The sequence below is a fragment of the Pollicipes pollicipes genome, unplaced genomic scaffold (genome assembly GCF_011947565.3).
Source record: "Pollicipes pollicipes isolate AB1234 unplaced genomic scaffold, Ppol_2.1 Scaffold_3087;HRSCAF=3621_pilon_pilon_pilon, whole genome shotgun sequence".
Taxonomy (NCBI): domain Eukaryota; kingdom Metazoa; phylum Arthropoda; class Thecostraca; order Pollicipedomorpha; family Pollicipedidae; genus Pollicipes; species Pollicipes pollicipes.
The window spans coordinates 24,478,924-24,491,677 of NW_023596225.1; the positions used below are offsets into that span (position 1 = coordinate 24,478,924).

Consider the following 12,754-nt stretch of genomic DNA (forward strand, 5'->3'; position numbering starts at 1 on the left):
CAAGGGGCCTCTTGAGTAAAACACCAGAGATACATTGCCATTCCCGGTCAAGAGCCGAAGGGCCATTCCGTCCGATCTCAAAGTGTCTTCTGGCTATCATTCTTGTGGCACAGGGCGGGATCTCCTGGTCGACCCGGAGGTCATTGGCAGGGTATATCGTATCACATTGTTCCCATCCCTGACACGGGAGGCCTTCTGACCCGCGCAGTCAGCCCCGGATCAGGACAGGAACCCTCATTGACACAACGTCCCTGATTACCGCAGGTAGTCCGATAGTTGTTACATAGACTCCAGTTCCGTGTATTTCTATGTTCTTCAGAGATATTGAAATCTCCCTGGCTGTAGATTGCAGATGAAATGGGGTTCCTTGTCTGCTGGGCCGTCGCTGCCTCCCCGCAGCCTCCTGGAGCGACCCCGAAGCGGCACCATTTACGGGCACGCGCGGTACCCACTATGACAGACAGGTGACGTGGCCAAATAGTGGCTGGTTCTCCAGTAAATGACCTGTCTCTGAACCAAAACAGCAGGCAAAATCGGTATCTTAGATTTTCGGAGGCATTGAGACGTATATGAAGTCACATCACACATACAAACGTCCGTATGCCGTCCAACGCTCACCATCAATAAATATGTTCTGGAGGATGGGCACAGCTCGACATTTCGAGCAACGTCAACACGCCCGTTGTAAAGCAGAACGTGGCAGTTAACCAGTACCTCCTGATGTATCGAAGGCCGTTAACTCAATGACAGATTTTTGAGCTTATAATGCTGAAAAACCAGGAGCTGAAGGACTTCCTTTCTTATATCAAGCCCAAATTATGAGCAGAGCAGAGCGGACGAAATTCGTGAAGAAACGCATCTCCGAAAAAGGATAGGCATGGTTAATACGTTCGGTCTCTCCCCCCAATGAGAAACGCAAAGATCCACCCCGTATGCACTAGCATCTACAATGCGTGCATATTGAGGATATACGCATCTGCGTATCCAGGGCCTTCACAATACTGACAGTCAACGCTGGCGCATGTACTTGCGTTGGTACAGGTTTTCGTCTGGGATGTTTTCAACACTTCAGATGCCTCATTTGCACGCGCGTTCGCTTTACTAAATTTAACGTCTAATGCACTGCAGTGAAGGATTTCAGAAAGCCGTACCACACCACAGCTGACTTTTATCGCACGCAGCGAGCCTCCACCCCACCCCACCTTCCATCCCCGATGTGGCGCGCCCGAACGCATGCTGTCAAAACAGGAATCGTATCTTACGGCTACTGTATTTCTCCCCAGTCAGCGCAATCGCTACCACACATGGCAGACATCACCGCCACCAGCAACGAACCGAGGTGGACGTTAAAATTTATTTGATAAAAACCAGTTTTCTATGACTACCAACAATCAAAATGATGTCTGCCTAGTTTCGCTGCACTGAGTACCCAAAATCAAACCTCAACCGAACCTCAACATCCCGGCGGACAGCTCGCCGGCGCGGACCCGCCGACGGGAGGTCTCAACAGAACACACCATGCCTATCGGTAACAAGCAAACAAGCCACTGCACACGCTGCCGGAGTGCGCAGCGCGCCAACCCTCCACCGGGCCGGACCGGACCGGGCTGCGACGGTGAGCCCTACTGCCACCCAGAAACACCCGCAGCGAAGGTCAACAATCAAATGATCGATCACCACTATATTCGAACAACGTACTTCACGGACAATTTTGTGTATCACTGCTAAGATTTATTTACACAACAACCCTTCCTCGCGATGCGAGGGCACCGACGCATCTAAATCATCCCTTCATAGAAAACAATCGACAGCAACCAGCACGAAGCATGCACATAACTAAAGAAAGGAATCAACAGATACATGGTGATGGCTAAGGGACCTGCCTATCATTGGAGCGGACGCTAGACATCGCGAGGATCTGGAGATGGGAGCCTGAGCCATTACGCCGGGAACGCGGCCATCTTCTCGCAGTAAATTTGTCGTCTGCTTTCTCACACAAAAGTCTCTGAACTTGCAAATGAGTCCTGTACCACTGGTGCCGTTCAAATGCTTCACGATTAGTTACTGTTTGCGATATCTATCAACAGCTGGCTGTAATACTGACGATACAATAAGACTGGAGACTGACAAGCTAGGACGATACTAGGCTTCCTTTATACAGCTCTAGAAGACGGGCAGCGATCGACTACAGCTATGCTCTGAGAACAATGACGCGGTGCGGAACCGCCGTCTAATTTCAGCCATAACCCCAACCAGTAACGATGAACGTATTGCTGTACAGAGAATGGTACACAGAGACGAGGATAATTTGGGAAGTTTACCCGAGCGTGAGCGCGTAACATGACAAGGAATAGAACATTTTGGTGAGAAAACAGGAACGCGGGCAGTTGGCGCATGGCACCACATTGACATTTAGTAGGAAAAATAAAGAACAACCGCTAGCAACATTTTTCACCAGTAACAAAATCACTACAAACAACTATCACCCCCCATTAGTCGCGATTTATGCATGCACAAGCCGACTGTTAAATCCAAGGACTGAGATAAAACCACTGTCATTCCACACACCTCCAACACTGAACTAGTTAAAGAGTGGCTGCTATTCTCACTTGGTCATGTGATATATATGTATGCATATATATCGTAGTACACTCGGAGTCCGCATAACACACCCGGCGCGCTTGTCCGGCACTGCATCAATGTCCTCGGATGCGGGCGGCGCACTCCCTCCGTTCATATGTACAGCCAGCGAGCCGCGCCCGACGCGAGAACCTGGCGTCGGCGGCCGGCGCGGGTCGCCAGCAGCGGTGGCGGCAGCGCGGCGGCGGCGGCGGCGGCGGCGACAGCGCGGGCGACTGTAGTGTGGGTACGTCTGCCCACGAGCGAGGGCGGCGGGAGAAGGTGGGAGCTCTGACCGTTGTCGATCACACAGACCAGCGCGCGGCGCCTAGGTCAAACGCAAATGTAAGGCATCTAACAACGCTGAATGTTTCGTTGCTCTTAACGGTATTTACAGATCCCGGCGGAGACCAACATAATCTCTCCAGCGTCGCGTCACGATCACTTCGCCCGGTGTCCAGACACTGCTCTCTGCGCTCGCGCCCAACACCAACCCAATCCACTCCCTGAGAAACGAACTCAAGAAACGTAACCGACTCCCCACAAGCCAACTCAACAGGCCAGGTAGCGTTTGCGGAGGCCGCCGGTTCCAGCTCGAGCGCGCGTCTCGAAACACTGCGGGCGTCAGCGCCAGACGGGACACGGGCAGTGGGAGACGGACAGAGACGGGGAGCGAGAGAGGGCGGCGCCGCCGGCGGCGGCCGGCTGCCCATCGGCTCGGGGGGCGCGCGGACCGCGCGCGGCGGGACGGGTGAGCGGGGCGGCAGCAGTGAGACAGTGCCAGAGGGCGCCGGAGTAAGGCTACAGCGCACTCGCACACGCGCGCGGCGGCGGCAGCTAAACGGCCGTCTCCGTATGGCTCCGGGACGTCAGGCCGTCCACGTCTATTTCGGGTATTTTGAGCTCGTCCGGGTCCGGACACATATCGGCGTAGTCCAGGGACGACCCCTGCGACAGCCTCTTCGCCTGTTGGAAGGAGCTCTGCTTCTGCAGGACTGCCGCCAAATTCGGGTTACCTGTCTCAGCAAGCCGAGAAACGTCAACGCCCTGGCGGAAGGCGTTCACAACACGGATCTGAAACACGCACAAACCAGTTAGTTAGCGCAGCTACATCACGATGGATTTCGACATTGCCCCCAAGCATGCCAAGCACACTTATATGAATCGGCGTTTCAACCATGGCAACAATTATTCTCCGGTCGGTCAGCTGTCATCCGAATGACGGCGATCTTCATGACGGCAGTCTCCCTAAGTCAGGCCTTCATCACAGATCACGGTGACAACCCCCTGCGCGAGTCGGTGCCGTGTTCAAAGCGAGACGCGCAAAGCAAAAATCACGAGTGGTGCCAGCGTAGCAGAAGCTGGACGGGAAAGAAAGGTCAATGTGCTCCAAGGAAATGAAGATTGGTCAGTTTGTTTGCATTCGGTGGCCACTGGATTGCAAAGGTGATCGGGCATTTCTGACGCAGATTATGGTGCGCCACAGTTCGCTGCTTTTGCTCTCATTCGGTGGCTATGAGAGTACCAAATCAATCGCGCGGTCACCGCGCGAATGCTTGGATATCGCATGTGCATATATTCCCACCACTCACCAGCAGGCCGCGCCTGGGCGTCTGCTGATGGTGGCTTTGTCAGCTGCCAGACCAGACATGTAGCGTGTGACTGCCGCCTACCACACAAGTGATTTTCACGCGCTCTGTTTGAGACCAACGTGAGCGGTGGCGACAGAGCTAAACCTCAACATAGCCGGTGACCACCACAGCGCTTGAGTAATCCCGATCGGCTCAGGCCAATGGCGGCAGCATTGTTAAGAGCCTGAGGTCGAGCCGGGCGGACGGTCGCACTGCGCGCCCGTGTGCGCGGGCGGCTGGACCTGTACCGTACCTGGATGCCGGGCAGAGGCAGACATGGGCTTTAAGGATGGCCGGCCGGACGGAGGAGCGGCGCAGGACGAGGAGGGCGTGATCATATGGATGCACTGGGCGCGGCAACGGCGTCGCCCGACTGGGTCGGCGGCGGCTTGTCGCCTGCAACAACACAGCACCGCGCCCTATCGCTGCCACAGCCCTGCCACCGTCGCGCCCACAACGACCCGGAGAATAATTGCATCACGGTGCGCTCGCAACACAAAGTTACACAGTCAGCAGCGAACGCACACTATTACCAATTGTTGGAAGTCAAAGGCAACGAACAATGAATCAATTGACACGGCGATAAAGATTAGTTGATCAGAAGCACACCAAACCACACCACACGAACACGCATGGCAAGCACAGTATAGCACCTGAGCCAATCTGGTGCTGATCACAGCGGAGGCAAAGCCAGTAGCGTGTGTGTAAGCGTTAGTCCAGTTGTTAGTGGAGCAGCACATGTGCGCCATGCTCATAGATAATTGGAAACCATGATGCGCAGCCCATGTACGTGCAGGATGCATTGGTATTCACTGTTGGACAAGTGGTTCGTGACATTCGCCGCCCGACATCTGCGTGGGGACATGACAGCCGTCCGCGATCGGCGCAACCGGCCACCAACCGAGCCGCGCTACAGTCGCCGCGTTGCGCCGGACACGAGTCGGCGGCGCCAGAGGACGGAGAAAAGGGGAGAGAGTCAGAGCGAGGGAGAGCGAGAAAGAGAAAGAGAGAGAGCGAAAACAGAGACATAGAGAGAGGCGTGTGACGCTACTGACAGGGAAGGCCATCGAATCAGCATGCGAACAAGCAGGAAGCCGTGTACGCTCCATGCGGCCGACTCGATCGGAGCAGCCAAGCGAGGTGGAGTGGACGGGGAGGGGCCGAACCATTGCCGTGGTCTTCGGGGGCGGGGCGGGCGGGGACGGGACCAGCAGCGCCTCCGGACGGCATGCGGACGCCGGGCGGGACCGCCGGCGCGGGGTGCAGGTGCAGAGGGCGGGGACGACAGCGGCCGCGGCCGGGGACAGTCTGACCCAGCCGGACAGTCCTGAGTGGCCGCCAGTAGCACTCGACCCCGCCTTGGCAACGGGGGATGGGGAGCTGGTTGAGCCAGAGCCAGGGCCGCCCCCCCCCCCCCCCCCCCCAGCGGGCGGCGATACAGTCTGCTGGTCCGTGTGCAAGCGGACATTGAGAGTGGGCGGGCCGTGATTCGCGGCGCCAAACGGCAGGCGTTCTGCCCGGCGGTCAACCGGCTCTACGAGAAGCCTGTGCACCCGGCAAAATTTGCTGCCCAAAGAATTTGGTGTCTGGTACAAAATGCCAGGTGCTCAGCTGAGCTGGTGTGACCCGAAGCAACAATGATTTCCGGGCAAAACATGAATTTTCACAGTGCTACTTAAAAACGACAAACTTTCCATCGCACTGGAGGCCGACAGAAAATAAGCAAATAAGAAATTTTAGCAAGGTTTTTGACGTCCACCGAGCTAATACTCCTATGCTATAGGAAACCAGCGAATGCCCCCTTTAAAAGATATTGCGGTTCACAAAGTGAACAAGCACGAGTTGGGAATATCATAATTTTGATATGCAAGCATAGAACAAACACACGTGCAGCTGTCATTGCCTGCTATGCCGCCTTGATACCTACGTTCGGTCATTAAGACATCATTCGCAGGCCTTTTGATCAAATTTTGAAGGACGCGATCGTTGGTTCATTAACGCGCTTGATCAGAAAATCATACACTAATGGCACTGCAGCACGCTTTGATCGGCCAGCACCCGCATTAAGGGCTGTTACATCACCTGAGCCTACACCAATTTCCGCACCCAAATGTTTTAAGCACAGGACACCGTGGTTCTCATGCCGGCGTGGTCTCTTAACGCAACGATGGTGAACAGGGTGCCCATTAGTTCGTTCTCATCTGCGATGGGTAGGCTTCATGCGGCGAAAGCTGTCGGCGCATATTCGCTACGGCAGTATTTACTGGTTGCATACGTCTATGCGCGCGTACGCAAAAGCTATTTACTGCTGTAAAGGCATGATTGGTAGAGAAACGTGGCCCTTTGACCTTAGCCCCATTCAGCATTATCCAGCAGACTGGGCATCTAACGCGGGAACACTTAAAATTTAGAGCCAGAGCGAAGCACAGTGTGGTCGCTGACCCCCGGCTTTTTGCGAAGTGGTGCCCGTGATATACCCGTGCTGGGGGCGCTAAGCCATCCAAACAGCGGGACTCGGACGTCCAGTATCATTGGACACAGCATGCCGCTGTGCTTCGATACTACGGAATCTGCCACTAAATGCTGTGCGGCATCGGCCCTTTATCCTCAAGACTGTTTGTTGTTGTATCTAGCAAAACTGCCACCGCCTGCCCTGCTGACCAACACACAGCCACCGCAGCCGACCCGAGCCTGTACGTATACGGGCACCACTCTGTCGCGCCCCTACACGATGCAAAACGGTTCTGGGGGGGGGGGGGGGGGGGCAGGTCGATGAAAGAACTACCCGGTTGTAACCTTAATCGGAATGCGTGGCGGCTATATGACATGGAATCGGTGATCTATCCTGCGCAAGGAGAAGCACGTCAACTCTACTACTTCCCTTCCCAAAATGAGGAATCTAGAGTTCCGACTGCTTTCGGGCAGAACAAAGCCCGGATGGCTAACAAAGCCGGACCGGAGATCGGTGCAGCGCTCTAGGCGCTATTCTTAAGAAACGCCTCATGGGAAATGTCGGCTACGTGACGACCGGATCTGGATCAGATGGAAAATGTCAACGAGATATTAAGCTGGAAATATCAGCCATTGATGCACGGGCTCCAGCCTTTCTAAACGCACTGAGCGGCTTAATGTGTGGCATGCCTTCTCTGGTTACAAGGTGACAAGTGATCCACGTCGGATGCAATGGCAAATAAATTAACGTGAGCTAGTATTCTCTGGTTACAAAAAGTCAGGTGATTCGTGGTGGATGCAACAACGAGCAAATTAACGTGAGCAAGTCGGTATCCGGGGTTCAAACAACGTTTAGGTTTGGATTTCGGTCTTAAATAAGAACGAACTGATGGGACACTCCGTGAGGGATCCTAACGAAAACGCGAAGCGTCGTATACAATTTTGCACAGTTGCAAATGCATTCGAACTACCGAGCTGGCAAGGGCCCATTTTCACAGGCATTCCTTAGTTATCCATTCGATGCACGCTTCACGACGTCTGTACATCGGGCAGACATGACAGCATGATTGCACGTTCCGCCGCCTACAGTCGAAAACAAACCAGCCTCTGGTATACTACAGAGCCGCTGCAACAATTTACGACCATGAAAAGAGACACGACAACAGATAATTGTCTATGGTTACCATGGCCAACCAAGCAACAATAAATAGACCAAATGGTGCCAAGTCTTACAGCTTGGTCAGTCGCAGTCTTGCTGTACGGTACCGGCATCAGCCGTCCTTGCAACTCCCCACCAATCACCTTCAAGGAGAGGGGTAAAGTGAGCGGTGAGCACACACAGGAGCGGTGACATGCCGGCCACAGCAGACAGAGCTGGGGAGCTGCTGGCGTGACCCGGGGGGCGGGGGGGGGGGGGGTCGGGGGGCGGGGTCAGGGCGGGCAGAGGGCACGGGACGGGGACCGCGCCGGCGTTCCCGAGAATGGACCCGGTGTTCGGGTCCGGATCACGACCACGACCACGACCACGACCACGACCACGACCAGGACCAGGACCAGGACCAGGACCAGGACCGGGACAAGGAGGACGGCTCAGTCTCTGTTGACCGGGCGCTGCAGCCGGGGCCGACGACAGGGCGTGCGCGCGCCCTCTGCCAGAGCCCGGGCGCGACACGGCCGGTCGGCGCTACTCTATGTGGCAGGGTGGATTTAGTACGCGGGCGCGGCCAGATAGCCTAGCTACTGATGTGCGTGTGAACAGAAACTGCGCCACATGGAAAGTTGAAAGGCCCCATTGTAAGCAAAAAGTTTGCTGGTCGGGTTAGAATCAGGTTACACGCAAAAGTCATCATGCAAGGATTTAGTGAGCAACATCGCCTAGAATGAGGCCTGACAACACCAACACAGGCTATTTACCCCATCAGGGATTGAGCCATCAACATGACTTTGCTGGAATCAGAGAAGGGCAGGTATTAGCGACCAGTGAGGAATGCACGAGAGAAACACCACACCAGATGGAATCCCGTCACCACACCTTGATACGGAGGTGCGAAGAGAAATCCGAAGGGTAGAGTCAACAGACGGCGGCAGGGGGAGAGCCAAGGGATGGAATACCAGCATACAGGGACACACTCCAACCGGATGACGGACTATGTACACAAGCCAGGGCCAGAGAACTGCGCGCGCGCTCCGACTCGGGGGTCACCGGCACGCCGGCGCTTCAGGTCGGCCGGCCGCGTCGCGGACGGCCAGCTCACGCCGCGCGGCCGGCTAGTTCACGCCGCGCGGACGGCAAGCTCACGCCGCGCGGCCGGCTCGGTCACGCCGCGCACCTCGGTCGCGCCGCGGCCGGCTCGGGTGCGCCGCGCGCCACCAGCGGCCGCCGTTTTGGCCGGCTCGCCCGCGCCGCGGCTGGGCGGAGGCCCGGACCGCGACCGACTCGCTCGCGCCGCCCGCGAGCAGCCCCAGTCGTGGCCGGTTTGGTCACGCCGCGGACAGATGCGATTCGCGGCCGCCAGATGAGTGCGGGAAGCGTCGGGTCTGGGCGGGACCGAGTGCACGCGTGTACGCGCGCGCGCGTGTGTATGTGTTGGGTATGTGGATGTGCTTACGTACGCGTGTCCGTGTTGTGAGCGTGTATGTTCATTGGTGAGTGGCGCGAGTGATGCAGCAGCTTATTAGTCAGCAACTTAACTCTAGCATTCATGACGAAGCTGAATCAATAAACAAAACAGAGCAGTGAAAAAGAAAGAAAGATGTAGAGACAGGGAGACAGAGTGAGAGATAGATAGCGAAAGCGAGAGAACGGGCTATGTACGCATACGGGAGCTAGAGAGAGGAAGAGCGGTTGGCCTGGCGTATGGTACAGAATTAGAGCGGACCTTCACCAGGCTGCGGCTGACCCGATGCGGCGGCGGATGATGAGGAGGGTTTTGGTAAGGTGTCCGAGCTGCGGGGGCTCAGGGGCGGCAGACGGAGCTCACCGCTGCCGGACGCCCACGTCTGGCTGGGCAGCTGGCCGCTGGACTGGGCGGCCGTCGCCGACGCCGAGGCCGCCGCGGATGCGGACGAGCCCTGCATGCGGACGCCGTAGGAGGCGCCACCAACCGAGTTGCGACTCAGCCGGCTCGAGATGGAAGGGTGCAGGCGGGCCAGGACATCCGGAGGGTTTTCGTGCGGGTCAACGCCGGGTAGGGTGGTCTGCGCCAGGGGGGCCGTCGGACCATCAGGGACACGGACACATAGAGGGAGGCCACAATCGCATCGGGCTAGTGGAGGCCGTGCAGGTTACAAATACACGTCTACAAACCGGGTGGGGGATGGACACCCTCGCCCGTATATGTGAAGCACCAGCTAGCTGAGGCCCGATAGACGAGAGACAGGCGCGGTGCGGTGCTCAAAGACGAATGCCCACCCGTCAATTTAGCTAGATCGACAATGGACCGGCGTCGGCGCCACCCGACGCCGGTCGACCCTCCTCCGTCTTCTGCCGGCCGTTGGTCGGTTTGTCTTCCTCGTCTATGTAACTGATGTCAGATACAGGCTTATGACCGGGCTGACTCCGATAGGCACGCATATTATGCAAGCTTTGCAAGCTATGGCAGGAGCGCCGCTCTTCCAAATCCTCCAGGTTGGACTTGAAAGCCCGGATAACACGCAGCTGCAATCAGGGGATGAGAGTCATAAGACTCCCAAAAACTAAACACAGTAACGAACAGAGAAAATAAAAAGAAGTAAAACGGTGTCACAACTCGCTACACTTTGTATATCGTGTGCAAGGCGTCGATACAAGGGGTATGTACACTAAAACTCACTCAAATTGGTTATTGGGTGTCGGAACTACTAGAATGCACCCCTAAACACGTGGTCAAACGCTGGTTAGAGCTCTGCTGTGAAATAAATCACTATCACAGTTGTGATGAACAACACAGGGTGAAAATAGCACGCTCGCACAGGTAGGAATCAACCGAAAGTGTAGAACAGCTGGTGTCAAACAAAAGGTACCATCAACGCAACTAGATGTGGACACGTGGTGGTAATGCAATGGACGCCGCATGCGATTTCCGGAAGCCAGAGTGGTGTGGTGGTGGTGCGTCCGTGCATGGAGACGAGTGCCGGTTCGCCGATCGGACTGCAAATGCCGCACCGTGCGGCCGACGCTCGCGCGCCGCGACCCTCGCTCGCGCGCTCCGTCGCTGTCGACTCGCTACAGACGTGGCCGGCAGGGCGCGGCTAGCGGGCAGGGTAAGCGGACAGAGGTCGGACAGACACACCAGCGCCCGGGAACACACGCACACCCCGCAATCCACACAAAAACCAACACGGCGACCAACCAAAGGCGACAAAACGCGTGGGCGGGTGAGAGGCCAGCAGAAGGAGAGAGCGGCAGGGGGAGAGAGCGTGGGGGACGCCGGTCGGACGACAGACGTGTGCAGATGGCGCAAGCGTCGGCCGGCGCCGTCGATGCGGCGGCCCGGGGAGCCTCCATTGATTTCTCGTCGCACTTCGGTACCCGGGTGTTTGCGCGGTGACATTTGCGTGCGGCGGCGGAGCGGGAGGCGCCGCGCCCGGCCGGGTCGGCGCTGCTGGCGGCAGCGGCAGCGGCGGCGGCCGCGCTGGCGGTGGCGGTGGCGGTGGTGGTGGCGGTGGCGGTGACGGGCCGCTGGCCGGCCGCCATCACTCGCCGGTTTCGACAGGCGCCGCCACTCTGACGGCCGCCGCCGAACCGACGATCAATGGGTGTCCCGGCACACCTCGGCCGCCGCCGCCGCCGCCGCCGCTGGCACGTGCGCACCGGCCGCCGCCGCCGCCGCCTCCGCGCGACGCGGCGCGCTCCGCGGCCGGCGCCGGGCCGCCCACCGACCGGAGATGGCGGCGCCGGCCTACCATCACAGCCAGCCCCGCGGTACTGAGAAACCGCCCGTGCGCGCTCCTGGCAATTGCTGGATGGGTGCACTTTCCGTCCGAATTTCATCAGCCCCTGATGCACAGCAGAGGGCCTCGCACCTAAGACCGCTAGCATGGCGGTACTAAGTAGCACGCCGTTTCACCTAGCACCGGGCCAAGCGATTGACGGTTCACCCTCGGACGGGGATGCGCCTGAGAATGGCTGGGGAGCGGCGAGACTCTCGAAGCGGACCACCCACAGCCAGATAACCGGGCGTTCAGCCGAGCTGCCATCCATAAACACATCCCTGATGACAGCATTCCGGCGATTTAATTTTCCTCCCAGAATACCAGAACATCAAAGCGATCACGCCGAGTCCCCGCCATTCATCAAATGAAAAGCCACCGACAAAACGGGATATATTTTACGACTACGGTGTCCGTCACTAACGAGCGGGAGTTTCCGTGATGGGCGCTCAAACGATTGGTAGACAGGCTGGGAGTTCCATCCCATAACACGTGGGGGCGCGCGCGGGACGGAGGACTGCCCGGTGCCCCTGCCTCACGGGGGCGGCGCGACTCACACCCGGCTGGATGGGGCGACCTTTCGCCATGCCGAACAACGTCACGGCGACCGTTGGCGCACGACCGAAGCCGCGTAACTTTGCCCGACCAGGGAGACAACTATTCTAATTGCATTGCCACTCCCGCCGCATCGGAGTGCTTCTAAAATCCGATCCCATTCGCCCGGGCTGCTTCGATGCATGGCATTAACTTGTCCACCTTCACGCTTCAGTTCGTCCGCTCACTCAAAACGGAGCCCTTCTCGAAACAGAACAGCTGTTTTGAGCCTCGATCTATAGAATAGGTCAATTCGTTTCCGGATGAAAAACACGGATATTTGGGAAGCCTCGCGTTTCACTTGGCGCATCCGTGATCGGGAAGCCACGCAACTGCACAAAGTTTAAACATTACGTTACGACTACACCAATGAGCCAACAATGCGCGTTAAATCACGCGCACCACGACCCGCACATCGAAACTGAGCATTCCGTCGAATCGCGTCGAGCCCACGACCGAGCCGCGGGGAGCCGAACTCCGAGAGAGGGCAGGTGGTGGGTGCGGACACGTTTGATGCAAGACGCACTTTAAAGCAGAGATAGGGAGTG

The 12,754-nt window shown here is 57.3% G+C and overlaps 1 protein-coding gene across 13 annotated transcripts in view; it reads right to left on the reverse strand.

Moving 5' to 3' along the window:
* Positions 1–1,251: 1,251 nt before the first annotated feature.
* The window catches only part of PMCA (plasma membrane calcium-transporting ATPase 3), a 64,639-nt gene continuing 53,136 nt past the window's right edge, over positions 1,252–12,754 (reverse strand). For 2 of the 13 annotated variants that reach the window (XR_005096066.1, XR_005096065.1), the window contains exons 21-23: positions 9,581–9,899; positions 4,504–4,646; positions 3,616–3,693 (exon numbers count right to left, since the gene is read on the reverse strand). Coding sequence is in view for 8 of the 13 variants with exons in the window: in XM_037238777.1 (XP_037094672.1) it covers positions 9,570–9,899 (330 nt within the window). In the remaining 5 variants the exon portion in view is untranslated. Of the gene's footprint in view, positions 3,694–4,503; positions 4,647–7,934; positions 8,004–8,615; positions 8,649–9,200; positions 9,900–10,113; positions 10,360–12,754 lie in introns of those variants that run through there. The other 11 variants (XR_005096062.1, XR_005096063.1, XM_037238783.1 and 8 more) reach the window with 7 other exon arrangements.